This window comes from Panthera tigris, chromosome A2, assembly GCF_018350195.1.
Source record: "Panthera tigris isolate Pti1 chromosome A2, P.tigris_Pti1_mat1.1, whole genome shotgun sequence".
Taxonomy (NCBI): Eukaryota; Metazoa; Chordata; class Mammalia; order Carnivora; family Felidae; genus Panthera; species Panthera tigris.
The window spans coordinates 50,287,030-50,305,310 of record NC_056661.1 but is presented as its reverse complement, the minus strand read 5'-3'; the positions used below and the strand labels follow the sequence as shown (position 1 = coordinate 50,305,310).

General features: G+C 36.7%; 1 protein-coding gene across 9 annotated transcripts in view; it reads left to right on the top strand.

The window, feature by feature from the left end:
* The window catches only part of RAD18 (RAD18 E3 ubiquitin protein ligase), a 104,011-nt gene that overhangs the window by 52,050 nt on the left and 33,680 nt on the right, over positions 1-18,281 (top strand). For 8 of the 9 annotated variants that reach the window (XR_006214956.1, XR_006214954.1, XR_006214951.1 and 5 more), the window contains exons 9-11: positions 758-818; positions 10,645-10,782; positions 14,882-15,056. Coding sequence is in view for 3 of the 9 variants with exons in the window: in XM_042979454.1 (XP_042835388.1) it covers positions 758-818; positions 10,645-10,782; positions 14,882-15,056 (374 nt within the window). In the remaining 6 variants the exon portion in view is untranslated. Of the gene's footprint in view, positions 1-757; positions 819-10,644; positions 10,783-14,881; positions 15,057-16,148; positions 16,294-18,281 lie in introns of those variants that run through there. The other variant, XM_042979455.1, reaches the window with a different exon arrangement.

The following is an 18,281-nucleotide window of genomic DNA, read 5'->3' as shown; positions in this document are numbered from 1 at the left end:
AGCTTGATGGTCCAAAACTTGAGGAAAGGATACCAAAGAAGAAAATAGTCATTGTGTCCCTATGACACTGGAGGAAGTGTTATGGGCTCTCCCAAGTAGACTTTTTTCCTAGACCATCGGTAATGTGTTTGTAAGGAAAGCACCGACCTTAGGGAAGTAAGTTTATAATCAGATAGTAGAAAAAAAATGAGATTTTCATTGATTTTATTATTACCTATGTGCTAACTGTAAGATGGAAACTGTAATGAGTCATGTAAGTAGATTTCTGATCTCTTAAGTCTAAGATTTTCAAAAGTGGAAGTAGAAATTTAACATATTGAGTGTTATATTTTCTTTATTTATTACCTTTCCAGTAGACTTGGAGAGGTTAGGTTGGAAAAGGGAGAAGTCAAACAAGAAAATCTGCCTTATTAATGATCTGTAAATACTTCTTCAGTCTTGTAGTTTCACGTGTTACCTGTTGTATTAATGAAGGTGAAAAATTAAATACCAAAAGTGGGAAATTTAATTGATCATTGTATTAATTCTTCATGTTAGTGTTAATATGAATATTAGTGTTGCATTTTCTACAGATGAGAAAGCAGTGATGAGTAAAGGTATACTAATTGTGATATTCAAAGGAGGTACACAGGAGTTATTCTTCCTAGGTTTATATGAAACAGATATAAGAGATTATTTTCCCCTATTTTAAAGTTTGTAGTACTCCAGTTTTTGTCACTTTTTGAATTTTTAATTAAGATCTTTTGGATTATTTTAGATAATGGTTTTTACAAAGGACCAAACAGAAAAGGAAATAGATGAAATTCACAGTAAATATCGTAAGTTGTGTGGCATTTTCTTTATTTATAGAGAAGTTGGGTTTCAGGTTAATCTTAAGTAATTTTTCTTAAGTAACTTTTTAAAATCAGTTTTTACAGTAATGTTTGATGTAAACTTTTCTTCTATATTACTTAACTGAATTTTAGTTGTTTACTCTGTGACCTTTCTTGTAACTCTATGTGCCTGCTTTTTGATTTCTAACATTCTTCTTTGAGCTTATCACTAAGTACTTTGTAAATATTAATTAGCTGCTCTCAAAACATCTCTGTGAAAATAAAATGGAGTTAAAATGGAAACATTCCTGACTTTCCATTCTGTCCTCAGGCCACTCACTGCAACACTTCTGTGAAGAATTTCAGCAGTTCTGTAACTTGCAAATTTGTGCCAAAAGTAGTTTTCACTTTATCAGTTGTTACCAACTTCCAGCTTGCTTCCTTTTCCTTATTAGGCTTTTGTATGTATCTTTTCCAGGGCTAGCACATTCACATTTTGTCAGTTTGGTAGCTGTTATTTTTGGTTGGTTGTTTTTTAGTTTAAATTTAAATTTAAGTACCTGACAAAAGGTAGTTAATAAGTATGGAATGATATTCCACACATGATGTGTTTTAGTTGTGCTAAGAGGATTTTTTTCTTTTCCTTTTTCTTTTTTTTTTTCCCCTTCCTTCTTAAGCTTTGAATGTATAGGTTCGGGAGTGATCTGTTTGGGAGGAGAGACGCAGTACACAGGCATTAGATACAGGTGTGATGGCCTGTGCCTTCCCAGAGTAGGAAAAGGAGGCTAGAATATTCATGGACCTTAAACTGAACAACAAAAGTCAGTGTTTTTCTGTTGTTAGATAAGTGTGATAGGAGCTTCCTTAATATTTGGGAAGCCAACGTGATTTTTCTTGAGGCAGAGGATAGAGAATATCAAGTGACCACTGAATTGCTAAAAATAAGGCCTGTAAAAATAAGGAAACCAGCAAATTTGCTTGGAGAGAAAGTAATTTAAACCATTAAAAAGATAATATCTGACAATTATGCCAGAAAAGATATAACTATTGCTCCCTATTTAATATCTAAAAAAAAGTTTACATACAATAGAAATTTGTATCTTTACTAGGCATGTCATGTTAAGTTAATGCATTTAGCCCTAAAATAAATCTCTGTATCTATTTTTTAAAAAATAAATGAAATGGACAACTCCCTTGAAAGACACAAATTACTAAACTTTATTTAAGAAGAAATAATAGACAAATTGAATTTGCAATTCCTGAAGAAATCCCAGGTCCAAGTGGGTTCACTGGTGAATTCTATGAAATATATAAGGAAGGAAATAATAATCAGTTTTAGACATATTCTGCTAGAAAATTGAAATGGAAGGAATACTTCTTACCTCATTTTATGAGGCTGAAGTTTCCATGAAACTAAAAACCAAAGATGGTATAATAAAAGTTCATGGAGCACCTGGGTGGCTCAGTCAGTTAAGTGTCCAACTTTGGCTCAGGTCATGATCTCATGGTCCGTGAATTCGAGCCCCCTGTCGGACTCTGTGCTGACGGCTCAGAGCCTGGAGCCTGCTTCAGATTCTGTGCCCCCTTCTCTCTCTCTGCTCCTTCCCCGCTCGTGCTCTGTCTCTGTCTCTTTCTCTCTCAAAAATAAATAAACATTAAAAAAAAAAGTTCTGACCAATATTCTTCATTGAACATGGATGCAAAAATCCTTAACAAAATTTTAGTAAATTACGTCTGGCAATACATATACAAGATAATACATCATAACCAAGTGGGATTTATCCTAACAGTGCAAGATTGATTTAATTTTAGAAAATTAATCATTGTAATTCACTGTATTAAGTGACTAAAAAAACACTATATGGTTCTCAAAATAGATGCAGAATAAGTGTTTGACAAAATTGAACACCCATTAATATAAAAACTCTTACCAAAATAGAATTTCTTCAATCTGGTAAAGAATATCTATAAGAAACCTACAACTAACATCATATTTAATGATGAAATATTAAATACTTTTCTTCTGATTGGGAGCAAGGTAGATATGTTCTTTCTCACATTTTTTATTGTACTGTAGGTCGTCAACAGTGTGAAGGAATAAGAGTAAATAGTATACAGATTTGAATGAAATAAATAAAACTTTATAGTCACAGTTGACATTATCATCTTTCACAAATAGTATGAATTGTGAAAGAGAAAGCTAAAAGGAAATATGATATGTTATATTTCAGTAGAATTTAGTGCTTACTCTTTAAAAGGCAAATATGAAAATGAAAACTCAAGCCACAGATTGTGAGAAAATACTGTAAAATTTATATTTGACAAAATACTAGTATCTATATTATGTAAAGAACTCTTGAAATTCAATAATAAGGCATATGCCATATATATATATTTTTTTAAAGGGTAAAAGACTGAAACATTCTTCAGCGAAATAAATATTTAAGTGTCAAGTAACCACATGAAAATATAGGTTAATCTTATTAGTCATTAATCTTTAGGAAAGTATAATTAAAAAAATTTTTTTTTAACATTTATTTTTGAGAGAGAGAGATACAGAATGTGAGCGGGAAGGGGCAGAGAGTGAGGGAGACACAGAATCCAAAGCAGGCTGCAGGCTCCCAGCTGTCAGCACAGAGTCCGATGCGGGGCTCAAACCCACAAACTGTGAGATCATGACCTGAGCCAAAGTCAGATGCTTAACTTACTGAGCCACCTAAGCACCCCAGGAAGATATAATTTTAAATGAAATAATACTATATACTTATTTTAATGGCAGGGGAAAAAAAAAAAAAAAAAAAAAGGATAATACCAAACTCCTGGCCAGGATGTGGAGCAAATGGAAATCTTATGCATTGCTGGTGAGAAAGCAAAATGATACAACCACTTAGGTAAACAGTTTAGCAGTTTGTTTTAAGGTTATATACCTCCATACAACCCAGTCATTCTACTCCTAACTATTTATCCAAGAGAAATGAAAGCATATATCCACACAGAGATAGGAAGTCAGATTTATTGGGATATAATTTCCAAAAAACAAAATCCATGAATTGTATTAAACAATTTCAAGAGTATTATGGACAAATGCTATAGCAGCTTATTCATATTATCCTAAACTGAAAACAACCTAAATATCCATAAACACATTATGATATATCCATATACAATGGAACAGTACTTAATAATAAAAAAGAATTAACCCTTGACATACGAAGCCACATGGGGGGAATGTCAACAACATTGTGCTACAACAAAAGCGAAACTAAAAGGGTAGCATCTTGAATGAACATTTATATAAAGTTCTAGGAAGGCAAAAATTAGTAACAGAAAGCATATTGGTACTGCCAGCTCCTGTGGGTGGGGGAAAAGGGGATCAGGAAGGAACTCTTTTGGGTGATTTAAGTCTTCTATTTCATGAGTGCATTGGTAGTTATGCGGCTACAGGTTTTTTTGCATCAAATTAAATTGTTCATTTTAAATTCACGAATTTTATTGTGTGTAAATTATTTCTCGGGAAGTCTGCTTTTATTTTTTATTTAATTAATTTATTTATATATATATATATTTAAAAAAAAATTTTTTTTTAACATTTATTTGTTTTTGAGAGACAGAGACAGGGCATGAGCCGGGGAGGGGCAGAAAGAGAGAAGGAGACACAGAATCTGAAGCAGGCTGCAGGCTCTGAGCAAGCTGTCAGCACAGAGCCTGATGCGGGGCTTGAACCCACAAACTGTAAGATCATGACCTGAGCCGAAGTCGGATGCTCAACTGACTGAGCCACCCAGGCACCCCAGGAAGTCTGATTTAAAAAATTTAGAGAGAAAAGTGGCATTCTTTTTTATTTTTGCAAATCTCTTTGATGTCTTGCTTAATAGAGAACATCTTGACTTTCATATCACCTTCTGCATTTAAACTGTTTCTATGTGTTGCTTTGGTTGAAGCATATGAAAAATATCCATCCTGACACAGGTAGGCAATTGAAAAGAGAGAAGTGTTTCAGTAGATTTTTTTTTTTTTTAGATAATCATGGGTATTGTTGGCAAGTGTTATTTCAGAACGGTTAGTTACAATGGAATTTGAAATCATATTAATGAAGTTTTTGTACTCTACCCCATAAAAATCCACTGGTCTGTCACGTGCTTTGAAAGGCCCTTCTACCTGTGAATGGTTTTGAAACATCATTTGTTGGTTATTTGGAAAATATTGGTTCATCGCGTTGCAAATGTTTGCATTTTTTCATTTGTATTATATAATATAAAAGAACAGCATTCTTTAATTTCAGCCCCAGTCTTCTCAGGAAAGTTAAGTATTAGGAAACCGTCAGCTCGTAATGTCGGGTACAAGTTATCCAGAGTTCTGATTTTCACTTGAAAGCTATCCTTTTATCTTTGTCAGCAGATGCTGTCATTTGTTTTTCTTGAAGTGAAAACCTCCCTCATTCACTTTTGAGAAAATATATTATCCAAGTGTAAATAATCACAGTTTGTCTACTGTTCTTTCAAGTAAAAATGCTGTTTGTTTAAAAAGTAGCTAATTTAGCTCCCACCTGAAATAAGTACACAGGTGCTTCTGCAGGCTGTGGTATTTCCATTATATGTTGGGTGTAGAGCACAGGTGCTGTATTTGTAGTTCTCATTTTACCACTGAGGTTATTAAAAAAGATATGTACTCCAGGGTCAAAATAAAATACATACTTTTCTTACCGGTTCGTCAAGGACATTCTTAAAGCGACTTTTTCTTTTTTCTTTTTTCTTTTGTTTTAAATTGGTGTCTGCATGACCGTGTAGCATATAGTGATTACTAAGTTCGGGGTCACTTCTTTGGTTCATGCTAGGACACCAGCAGTTTTATCCACCATTTCTATTGCACTCGGTGCCTATGTCAACATAACAAAGAAGGCACATAAAATAGGTTTTACCTTATTTGCCCTCTGAAAGAGGCTCAGAGATCTTTAGCAGTCAGCCAGTGCACTTGGAATTCTGCTGTTTTAAGAGTGTCCATGATGGGTTGATGAAGGAGGGGGCCATGAAATAGGAAGAAAACTTGGAAATGTGGTATCAGAAAATCTAGGAAAGCAAAGTGTTTCAAGAAAGGAAATAAGATGAATTGTGTCAGATGCTGCTGTGAATGGTAGAGTAAAAGATGGAAAGCATCAGTGCATTTCACAACTTAGAGGCAGCAAACTAATTTCTACAAGAACAGTTTCTTAAGAGGAGAGGTGTCAGACGCTCTGGGTGTCCACGAGATGAAACTGGAGGTGAGGAAGTGAGACTAAGGTGGACAGCTCTTGGGGGAGATTTTACTCTGTCAGGGAGAGAAAAATGAGGGCATAGCTGGAGGTGGGTGTTGGTCAAAAGATGGTTTTGTTTGTTTTTCAAGCTGGGAAATACTTAACCTAGTGGCTTTCAGATCTTTTCTGACTATAACCCACAGTGAGAACCATATTTTATATCATTACTAACGATATACACACACATTATTGAAGTAAAAGTTTTACAAACCGATATTTACCCATATTTAAGGTTATATTCAGATGTTCTCAAGTGATGTTCACATTCCCCCACACCAACCTTACATGTCTCCAACATTATAAAAAATTGTTTTCCATCATTTTTCTCTCAAAATTGTATTGACTTTGAAAGACTATAAGTAGTGAGATAATTGAGTTCCAAAGCCAGTTGGTTATGCTTATCCAAGCCACCTGTACTGCATCTCTCTCTCTCTCTCTCTCTCTCTCTCTCTCTCTCTCTCTCTCTCTCTCTCTCTCTCTCTCGGTAAGACTTTATGTTTTTACAGCAGGGAAATGTGACAGACTTCCCATATATCTCCTGCCCCCATGCATGCATGACCTCTCCCATTATCAACACCCCATCTCTGGTGTTATCATTAACGAACCTACACTGACATCATAGTCATCCAAAGTCCATGCTTTACTTTAGGGTTCACTCTTGGTGTGAACCATGCATTCCATGGATCTGGACAGAGATATAATGACATGCATCACTGTGATAGCCTACAGAGTATTTTTGCTGCCCTAGGAGTCCTTTGTGTCTTGTCAGTTCATAACCCACCTGCTACAAAACCCCCGGCGACCACTGATCTTATTTTTGTCTCCATAGTTTTGCCTTTTCCAGAATGTCATATAGTTGGCATCCTATAGCATGTAGTCTTTTCAGATTGTCTTCCGTCACTTGGCAATGTGCATTTAAAGTTCCTCCATGTCTTTTCATGGCTTGATAGTGCTTTTTGTTTTAGTGCTGAATTATATTCCATTGTCTAGATGTACTATAGTTCATCCATTCTGCCATTGGAGGACATCTCGGTTGCTTACTCTTTCCATTTTTAATGTATTCTGGCACTTTACACTCTATTTCATTAAGGAAAAAATGCTGGTTACTTAGTTGTTTTCATAACCCACATTCTCACTTTCTGCAGAACAGTCCTAGGCATATTTGTATGCCAGTGGGAAAGATGCATAGAGGGGGAAATTGATGATGTAAGAAAGGGAGAGGATAGTTACAGGTGCTATATCTTTGAGAAGGCCTTAGTGATGGAATCCAGAGCATACGTTAGAGGTTGGCCTTTAATTGTTGCAAGGACAGTCATTTTTCGTTAAATTCAAGGAAGATAGAGCGTATGTGCACAGATGAATTAATGGTAGTTGGAAGATGATAAGGTTTCTGTTAGAATGTTTCTGTGTTCTCAAAGTAGTGTGAGGCCAGCTGAGTAGGGGGGTGTTGCACGTATGCAAAAGCTCGAAGCAGTCATTTTGGAGAATAGTAAAGCAGAGTTTGCTAGAGAAAGGTAGAAAAGTTGTACAGCGGTGTTGAGTGCCCATTTTAGGTTTACATCATGAATTTAAAGTGAGACTGGTCAGTTCAGGGCTAAATGAACAAGCCCTTAGTGAGCGTTAGCCATTACTGTTACTCTCTTTTCCATCCAGGTTTAGCTGCTTGGGTGTCCTAGGAGGTTGGTGAAAAAAAATGTATTCGATTTTACTTTGAGAGACATTGACTCCAAACTTGTTCTGTGACTTCAAGTAGATGAGTGAGTATTTCAGTGTCATTGCTGTAGGGGGTGAGTCTGTCCAGTTCTTGAGAGAGCCTGGGTTTGGTCTTGTGTACCTCTCAGTTCATGGGCAGATCTGGGGACCCTCTGGCTGTAAAAGCTGGTCTAGAAAAGTAGTTAAGGGGTGGTGAAGGAAGGAATGAATGAATGGCTTGACATGGCACTAGAAAAGACTATGATGTTTCAACTTGGAGAGGCGGAAAGGGTGATATTATTCAAGTATTAAAAATCTTGAAGGATATGAAATGGTTGAATGTAAAGTGCATTCATGAGCTCCCACAATTATGTCAGCCAGTTAATATTTTTAAGAGGTAAATTCAGGGCATCTAATTAGCAGAGCCGAGATTTTAAACTCTTTAAAGAACTTCTTGCCAGATGGCACAGCTCCTAAAATGAGGTGAAGAGATGAATGGGAGCAATTTTATTAGTCATAATCTCTTGGCACTGTTCATCTTTTGAGCAGGGGTTATTTTTCCTCTTGGGTCAAAGCCAAAGCAGTGGCTGCCATTTACTGTTTGGTTTCCAGCCTAGCTGTAGGGTAATAAGATTAAACAAAGAAAATCTCTTTTTAAACCTGGGATTTTATTACTTCAGAAGAGAAAGTCATTAAGCCTCCTTAACTGTTAATGAGATTACTTGAGCAAGTTTCTTAAGTAATTCTTACACCCAGAATTCATAGATACTCAATGGCCTTACTGGGAAAACAGCCTAGACTAGGTCTGACTAGATTACATAGACCCCACAGTGCTGTGTTACCCTTGCCTAACAGAAACTATATAGTGATGGTGGTGGTGTTAGCTCACTGCTTCTGGGGAGCTGAAGGAAGTACAGAATAATTATCCTCAAATGCATAGAGTTAAATAGGACCTGAAAGAAATCACCTAGCTTATTTCCTAGATAGGATCTCACCTATTTCTAAAGAGCTAACTTTTCCCAGCAATCTTTATGGCCAGCCATTATTTCTTTTGCTGGAGTTTTACCCAGTCTCTTAATGTAAAACTTACCAGATACCTTACAACCCAACATGTTAGTTTCACTGGGAGTTTTACATGTACATACACATAAATATATTGGGATTAGGAGCAGTCTCTCCCTGATGTCCAAAGAACAGTCGCATTTATAGATCAGGAATATTGAATTCAGTGTGCAAATGGAGGCAAAACTGGCCTCTTCCGCAGTGGGGAGAGGAGTCAATTGAACCTTTACCAGACAGGATTTTGCATGTCTGTAGACAAGAATTATTTTCCATTGCCATGAGTTATCTACAGTTTACAGAGCTCAAAGGCAGCAAATGCTTGGAATCCTGGAAGGATAGCTCTAGAAAATGCATAGTTTTCAAGAAAAGCACAAATTTTTTCCTACAGTCAGTTATTCTTAGTGTGTGCCACAGGGAAAATGTTGGTTACTGTGTGAAAATGGTCTCAGAACTTTAACTATTTGCAGTATGATTCTTTCTAAAATACATTTTTGTAGGATTTATGGCATCATTTTGAGCCATGACTTATGTGTTTGAGGGTGTTAGATAAGTAAATGCATCCTCAGCCGTTCGAACTATAGTTCAGAATCACAAATAGATGTCCTACAGCCTCTGCTCTAGCAATGCCTGGCTATTCCTTATTGAGTAAATTAATGTATGTTAATAATGGCTACCTAGATATCAGGCTTACATTGTCCTCAGAGGTATGAAAGTAGCAGGTGTTATGTGCAGCCTTGGTGGGATCCTGGTGAGCATAGCTGCCTTCCAAAGTAGCAGGTGTTGTTAAGATTGGTGCAATTAAAATATCCTGAGGTAAAGTGATTGGTGGTGGGTGGTGGACTTAAGGGATCCTGATGGGAAACAGGCAAGAAATGTAAAGGAGAAAGAGGGAATTAGAATGGATTTCCTTTCTTTGTTTTTAGAACCCAGCTTTCCTCGAGGCTTCTGCTCTTATATTCAGTTAATGTTCTTCATGTTAGTACTCTTGTTTCTTGGGAGTTAGAATGGTGTCTTTTGGATATATTTAAGAAAGTGGTATCTTCTGCATCAAAAGCCTTACAGAGTATGGGGTTTGGGAAAAACCTTTTTTTTTTTACTTTTTTTTTTAATGTTTATTTCTGAGCCCGACTCGGGGCTCAAACTCACAAATCATGAGATCATGGCCTGAGCTGAAGTTGGTCGCTCAACCGACTGAGCCACCCAGGCGCCCCGGTTGAACACTTCTTGATACTCCGTGTGTCAGCATAACAAACATAAAATTTTCTTACTCCTTGTTTTACCAAGAAGCTCTTTTGAATTCCTAGCAAACTAGGAATATCCTGTTTCCATGTTTGTATGGAAACATGGAAAGGGAGGAAGGGAGAAGAGCAGAGGCTTCCACGACCCCCAGCCCTTTGTATTTTTGTGGTTGCCAGCTTTTAAGTTTATTGCAGGTGCTTTTCAAGGATCTTGTTCTTGAGCAAAGTTGAACACTTCTTTTTTTTTTTTTTTACTTTTTTTTTTAATGTTTATTTCTGAGAGAGAGACAGCATGAGTGGGGGAGGGGCAGAGAGAGAGGGAGACACAGAATCTGAAGCAGGCTTCAGGCTCTGAGCCATCATCACAGAGCCCGACTCGGGGCTCAAACTCACAAATCATGAGATCATGGCCTGAGCTGAAGTTGGTCGCTCAACCGACTGAGCCACCCAGGCGCCCCGGTTGAACACTTCTTGATACTCCGTGTGTCAGCATAACAAACATAAAATTTTCTTACTCCTTGTTTTACCAAGAAGATCTTTTGAATTTTAGGTAAAAAACATCAGAATGAATTTCGGCTTCTGGTGGATCAGGCCAAAAAGGGATACAAGAAGACCGTTGAAACGTCAACAAAAAAAGTAGTAAGAAAAGAAGATGAATCTACAGAAAAGCTATTACCTGTATGCATGGGTAAGAGACTTTAATTAAAAACAGAAATATGTTGAATTTCACTATTCATTTTTAATATAAAAAGAAAATAAAATCACAGGAATTTACCTTTTTATTAGGTATCTGAAATGGGAAAAAAATATTTTTAGACCTATAACAAACAGTTGTTGAATGTTAACTAAGTTTATTACTGTAGGGAAAATGACTGAGACAATGTCCTGAAGACAAGTTTATGAAGTCTTTCATTTAATGATAAATCAGAAGTTTCTTAGTTGTTTCAGCCTGAGGATATTTTCTAACTATAGGATTTATTGCTGTATATCTTCAGATACCCTACAAATAATTTCATTCTAGAATAATTTTTGTTAAGGGTCACTGGTATTTATTTTGGATGGAATGTTCTGCTATAAAGTCTGAAGCTTATAGACTTGGTGTGCCTATACATAGCACATTCCTTAATTTTGATCCATTTTAAAATTTGAGATTAATATTATATTTCTATTGCCAGGGCTTTATTTGGATCAGTGAACAAAACAGAGTCATAATGGAGGGTAGTGCACAAGAAAATTCCTTATTGTTTTCTTTATTATGATAAATTATACATAACACAATATTTATCATTTCACCTGTTCATAAATGTACAATTCAGTACTATTAAATATGTTCAGAATGTTTTATAATGGTAACCACTATCTGTACCTAAAACTTTTTCATCATCCAACATAAACTCCGTGCCCATTAAAAATAATAACTCTCTTCCACTTTTCCAGGCAGACCCTGGTAGTCTCTGTTCTACTTTTTTGTGAAATTTGCTTAGTCTATGTACCTCATGTAAGTGGGAATCATTAATAATTTGTCCTTCTATGTCAACTTATTTCACTAATAAGCATATTTTGAAGGTCCTCATGTAGCTTCTATCAAAATTTCATTGCTTTTTATGTGTATGCCACATTTTGTTTATCTGTTCATCTCTAATGGGTTATTTTCACCTTTTGGCTACTGTGAATAACGCTGCTATGAACATTAGTGTTGAAATATCTGTTCAAGTCTCTGCTTTCCATTCTTTTGGATATGAACCTAAGAATGGACTTGTTGGTTTATATGGTAATTCTATGTTTACCTTTTGAAAAACCACCAACCTGTTTTCAAGTGGCTACACCATTTTACATTCTTACAAGCAATGCTTAAGGATTCTAGTTTCTGTATATCCTTGCCAACAGCACCTGTTATTTTCCTTTTTTTTTTTTTTTTTTTTTAACTGTAGCTATTATAGTAGGTAAGAAGTGATATGGGTTTTGATCTTCATTTTCCTAATGACTAATGATGTTGAGCATCTTTTCACATGCTTATTGGCTATGTGTTTTTCTTCTTTGGAGAAATGTCTGTTCATGTTCTTTGCTCACTTTTCCATTGGTTTGTTTCTTTGTTGTTGTTTTAGGAATTCTTTATATATTCTGGATATTAATCCTTTTTCATGTATATGATTTGCAAATATTTATAAACATTTTCTCAGTTGTCTCTTTGCTTTCTTCATAGTTTCTTTGATGCACAGCGGTGCTTAATTTTAATAAAGTCTGGTTTATTCATTCTTCCTTTTGTTGCCTGTGCCTTTGGTGTTATATCCATGAAATTGTTGCCAAATCATTCATGGCAACATTTTGGAAAGATGGAAGCATTTGGAAACATTTGGAAACATTTGGAAAATCATGAAAGATTTTCCTGTTTGTTTTTACCTAAGAGTTTTGTTGTTTTAGCTCTTCATGTTTAGGTCTGTGATCCCTATTAGGTTAATTTTTGTGTATGGTATAAGGTAAGGGTACAATTTCATTCTTTCACATGTAGATAAAGCACCAATTGTTAAGAATAGCCTTTGGGGCGCCTGGGTGGCTCAGGTGGTTGAGCGTCCAACTTCGGCTCAGGCCATGATCTAGTGTAGTGGGTTTGAGCCCTGCATCCGGCTCTGTGCTGACAGATCGGAGCCTGGAGCCTGCTTCAGATTCTGTCTCTCTGTCTCTCTGCTTCTCCCTGGCTCACACTCTGTCTGTCTACCTCTCTCTCAAAAATAAAAACATTAAAAAAAAAAATTAAAAAAAAAAAGAATAACCTTTCCACATTGAATGCTCTTGATATCCTTGTTTTTTTTTTAAAAAAAAATTTTTTTTTTCAACATTTATTTATTTTTGGGACAGAGAGAGACAGAGCATGAACGGGGGAGGGGCAGAGAGAGAGGGAGACACAGAATCGGAAACAGGCTCCAGGCTCTGAGCCATCAGCCCAGAGCCTGACGCGGGGCTCGAACTCACGGACTGCGAGATCGTGACCTGGCTGAAGTCGGACGCCCAACCGACTGCGCCACCCAGGCGCCCCTCTTGATATCCTTGTTGAAAGTCAATTGACTATATATGTGAGGGTTTATTTTTATACTCACTGTTATATTCTTTTGGTCTAAAAGTCTCTTATGTCTGTATTATATACTATTTTAATTACTGTAGCTTTGTTATAAATTTCAAAGTCAGGAGGTATGAGTCCTCCAACTTTATTCTCCCTTTTCAAGATTGTTTTGACTATTTGGGTCCCTGGAGATTCCATGTAAATTTTAAGATGAATTTTTCTACTTCTGCAAGAAGTAACATTGGGATTGAATTGAAATTATAGATTGCTTTGGTAACTTCTGATATCTTAATAATATTGTCTTATAGTTTGTGAACACAGGATGTCTTTCATTTATTTATGTCTTTAATTTCTTTCAACAATGTTTTGTGGTTTTCACCATTAAAATTTTTCACTTCCTAGTTTGTCAGCTTGATTGCATTTTCCTGGCCAGTTGAGTACTGGATGCCTGGGTTCTCTGAGTTTACTGGGTGATTGATTCTTCTTAATGTGATCTTGGGTGCCTGTTTACAAGAGGAGATCTTAGAGCACCTGGATGGTTGTTGTGGTTAGCTTCTTTCCTTTACCCAGATAAACATTAGAGGGTACAGTTTTGTTTTGGTAACGATTTGGCTTATTGAGAGCCAGACAACATCAATAGCTTTTTTTTTTTTTTAAGAAATTATACTTTTGTGATGTATGCTGTTCTTTAGTATAAGAAAAACTTATTATTTCTGGGAAAATCTTGGAAAAATCTTGACTGTATAGACTTACAAAGAAGGAATCTGTCTTATTCTTTACTATAAATTTTCTATTTGTAACAAAACCTTGACAATTCTTCTTGGTGTCTTTTGTCGAGAGTCACTTGCCTCTGCAAACACACTGGGTGGATGATGTGTGACAGCTCTACTTCTCTGGGAGGAAACTCATGAAAGGGGCTCTATTCTATTAGCACATGTGGCTTGCCTGTTAAGTACTTACTGAGTTCCTGAAGCTTAAAGACAGTGCCACTGAAATACTAGCAGAGTCCTGAAACAGATCGTGAGGGAGAGTCCTGGGCACTGAGGAATCCTTCATGGATACTATTTCTGCACTCGTCTTTGGAGATATTTGGTCATACCTGTTGTCACATTCTTGCCAGCACTGTCTGCATGCCTCCAGCTTCCCTTATTTTTTTTTTGCGAGAGGAGACCTCAGAAATTGAGGCTCTAACAAGGGATACATAGAAATGTGACATGTATTGGATCGAATGGAAATATTTGTTATGTCTGATTAGTTTTCCTTTTCCATAATAAATTACTAGATTCTATTTAACAGACTAAGAGAAATGTCCAGATGGATTCACTACCACATAGTAGTCAGTGATAAATATCGAATCTTTAATGCTCTTTTATTGTGCTTCATATGTTTGTTGGTGTTCTCTGATCTATGAAATATGCAGGAATTCTCTAGTAATACTGTGAGTAGAAGCCTCATTAGAATTACACAGTTCACTACTCCTGATTTTAAAAGGAAATTTTGTTTTCAAATTAATTAATCTGGAAGTGCATGGAGTGGGCATTGTAATTAGATAGCTTATAGGAGTGATGATTCTTATTCTCTGTCCCTGGAGTTTTGGATTCAATGTTATCTAAGCTTCCATTTTACTGAGTATAAATTGTACTGCTAAATGTAGAAATAACAAACATACAGAGGTTGTAGATTTTATGGTACTCTTAAATGTGTCTTTTTCTTTCTTTTACCTTTTTAGAACAGGAAGATAAAAAGATGAAATTCTCAGACACTCTTCCCATAACAGACCACTTCCCTCAAACAAAGCTGGAATCCCCAGGGAGAATGGAGCCTGACAGACCAGATGATTCTTCCAGTTGTACTGATATTCAAGAAGAAACTCTTTCTTCATCAGAATCGGACTCATTCAATAGGTAAGAAACCTGTAGTACCGAATTATTGTAAATTTCTATTTTCCATACCTGTGCATGCTCAGACAGAAAGGCACAAACAATTAGAAAGTAACTTTGAGGCATGAGGCAGTTCAGTCTTCCACTTCAGGCTCTTTTTTACTGCTTTGTAACTTCCACAGTGATAGCAAGCAAGGCAGTATGTGGGAGATCATTGCAGTGGCCGTAGGGTGGCCTTGTTTCTTACTCTGTACCCTTTAGATAGATATTTTTTCTGGAGTCAGAAAAGGCCATGATAGACAGTGATGTTTTTGTCAAGACAGTGAGTGAAGAAGGTAAAGATGACTATACTAGAAAATAGAAATGACCAGAAAGACAGTATATAGGAGAGAAAAACAAGAAAAACGTAATTGAGCAAGTAATGGATGGGAAAGCTTTAAAAAAGAGAGGTTTGGAGGTGAGTAATTTTTTAAAAGATATTTTTAAAAGATGATGTACTTTAAAAGATGACCTAGTATAAAATGATTATACGTGTGTGTGTGTGTGTGTGTGTGTGTGTGTTTGTATTTATATAATTTTTGTGTTCTGGCATTCACTTTATATCATAAACCATTTGTACCCATGTTTCTACCTCATTTTTATAGCTGTTTTTAAGTGGGTGCAGAGTTTTCTTATGGTTCTGTATCATAATTGATCAAACCCTTCAGTTTCTGTTCCCCAGTGTTCTACTTAACACATCTAAAGCTGTGGTAAAGCTCTCTATGTATAGAGCCTTTTGTTTCTAATAAATTATTTCTTTATTTTTAACACCATTTTGACCATAGTAGGTGTTGCTGCCTTCTAAATGAATTATACCAGTTTTAAATGCTACAACCTGTGTGTGAATGTGTCTAGACATTATTTAATCTTTGATATTTCTTCATGTAAAAATTAACAATGCTGTAGAATGATAGATTGTCTAATCTGAAACATCAAATTAAGAGGAAAATTTTTTATAAGAAGACTATACCCAAAACCCCTCTGCTTTCCAAGGATTCTTAGGAAACGGTTTCAAATTATTCAGGCTGAGGTATTAGAAAGGGAAAATCTTCTCACTTTACCCCTAATGTTTTCAAGGTCAAAAACACCTCTCAAGTTGGGTAAGGGAAGAACACATGGTGGCCTGCGCGTTGTCCCTTTTTTCCAAGAGTGTGGTACTGCTGCTCTGTTTCTCCACATCAAGCCATTCCTTCAAGTCCAGTAGGCAGTATTTTTTTTTTTTTTTAATACAAGTCACGTAGGAATGCAGGGTAAAAATGGAGGAAAATCAGGGTCCACGTGAGTATGAATTAGTTTTTTTTTGTTTGCACCCTATTTTTTTTCTTAATATATGAAATTTGTTGTCAAATTGGTTTCCATACAACACCCAGTGCTCATCCCAAAAGATGCCTTCTTCAATGCCCATCGCCTCCCCTCCCCTCCCTCCCACCCCCATCAACCCTCAGTTTGTTCTCAGTTTTTAAGAGTCTCTTATGTTTGGCTTCTCTCCCACTCTAACCTCTTTTTTTTTTTTTTTCCTTCCTCTCCCCCATGGGTTTCTGTTAAGTTTCTCAGGATCCACATAAGAGTGAACACGTATGGTATCTGTCTTTCTCTGTATGGCTTATTTCATTTAGCATCACACTCTCCAGTTCCATCCACGTTGCTACAAAGGGCCATATTTCATTCTTTCTCATTGCCACATAGTACTCCATTATGTATATAAACCACAATTTCTTTATCCATTCATCAGTTGATGGACATTTAGGCTCTTTCCATAATTTGGCTATTGTTGAGAGTGCTGCTATAAACATTGGGGTACAAGTGCCCCTATGCATCAGTACTCCTGTATCCCCTGGGTAAATTCCTAGCAGTGCTATTGCTGGGTCATAGGGTAGGTCTATTTTTAATTTTTTGAGGAACTTCCACACTGTTATCCAGAGTGGCTGTACCAATTTGCATTCCCACCAACAGTGCAAGAGGGTTCCCGTTTCTCCACATCCTCTCCAGCATCTATAGTCTCCTGATTTGTTCATTTTGGCCACTCTGACTGGCGTAAGGTGATATCTGAGTGTGGTTTTGATTTGTACTTCCCTGATGAGGAGCGGCGTTGAGCATCTTTTCATGTGCCTGTTGGCCATCCGGATGTCTTCTTTAGAGAAGTGTCTATTCATGTTTTCTGCCCATTTCTTCACTGGGTTATTTGTTTTTCGGGTGTGGAGTTTGGTGAGCTCTTTATAGATTTTGGGAATTAGTTTTTAACCATAGTCACAGATTGCCTTAATGTCTGGGAATGCCAGGGTGAGATGGGAAACATTTGAAGTGGGGGAAGGGAAGAAAGTGTAGGAGGAAATGCATGGCAGCCAGATGTGTATTTTTTTTTTTTTTTTTAATATGTTTTTTTTTTTTTTTTTTTTTTTTTTTTAACGTTTATTTATTTTTGAGACAGAGAGAGACAGAGCATGAACAGGGGAGGGGCAGAGAGAGAGGGAGACACAGAATCTGAAATGGGCTCCAGGCTCTGAGCTGTCAGCACAGAGCCCGACGCGGGGCTCGAACTCACAGATTGTGAGATCGTGACCTGAGCCGAAGTTGGCCGCCCAACCGACTGAGCCACCCAGGCGCCCCCAGATGTGTATTTATTTATCTGGTGTGGGATGATGGGAAGTAGGGTGAGTTTGTTGGAGGTCTTGGCCTCAGACAGATATATTGGCATCACCAAAATCTGAGAGGATTATTAAACCACTAAAAATATGTTTTAAAAAATTTTTGTTTTAGTGTTTTTTTATTGTTGAGAGAGAGGGAGGGAGGATGTTGGGGAGGGGCAGAGAGAGAGGGAGACACATTCAGAAGTAGGCTCCAGGCTCTGAGTTGTCAGCACAAAGCCTGACGCAAGGCTCGAACTTACGAACCATGAAATCATGACGTGAGTTGAAGTCAGATGCTTAACCGACTGAGCCACCCAGGCACCCCTAAAAAAATGTCTTTAATGTAAGCTCTTATGTTCTGTTTCACCTTTTATTTAGTTCTGCACATGTGTATGTCTGCACACACACACGCACCCACATCTCATGGAACTCCCTACTCATTGAACATATTAATGGCTTTTTTGAGATATAAGTTACATAGTGTGCAATTCACTTGTGTAAGTATACAGTTTAATAGTTTCTGGCATATTCCCAAAATCTTAGAACCATCACTACAATGTTAGAGCATTTTCATCACCTCAAA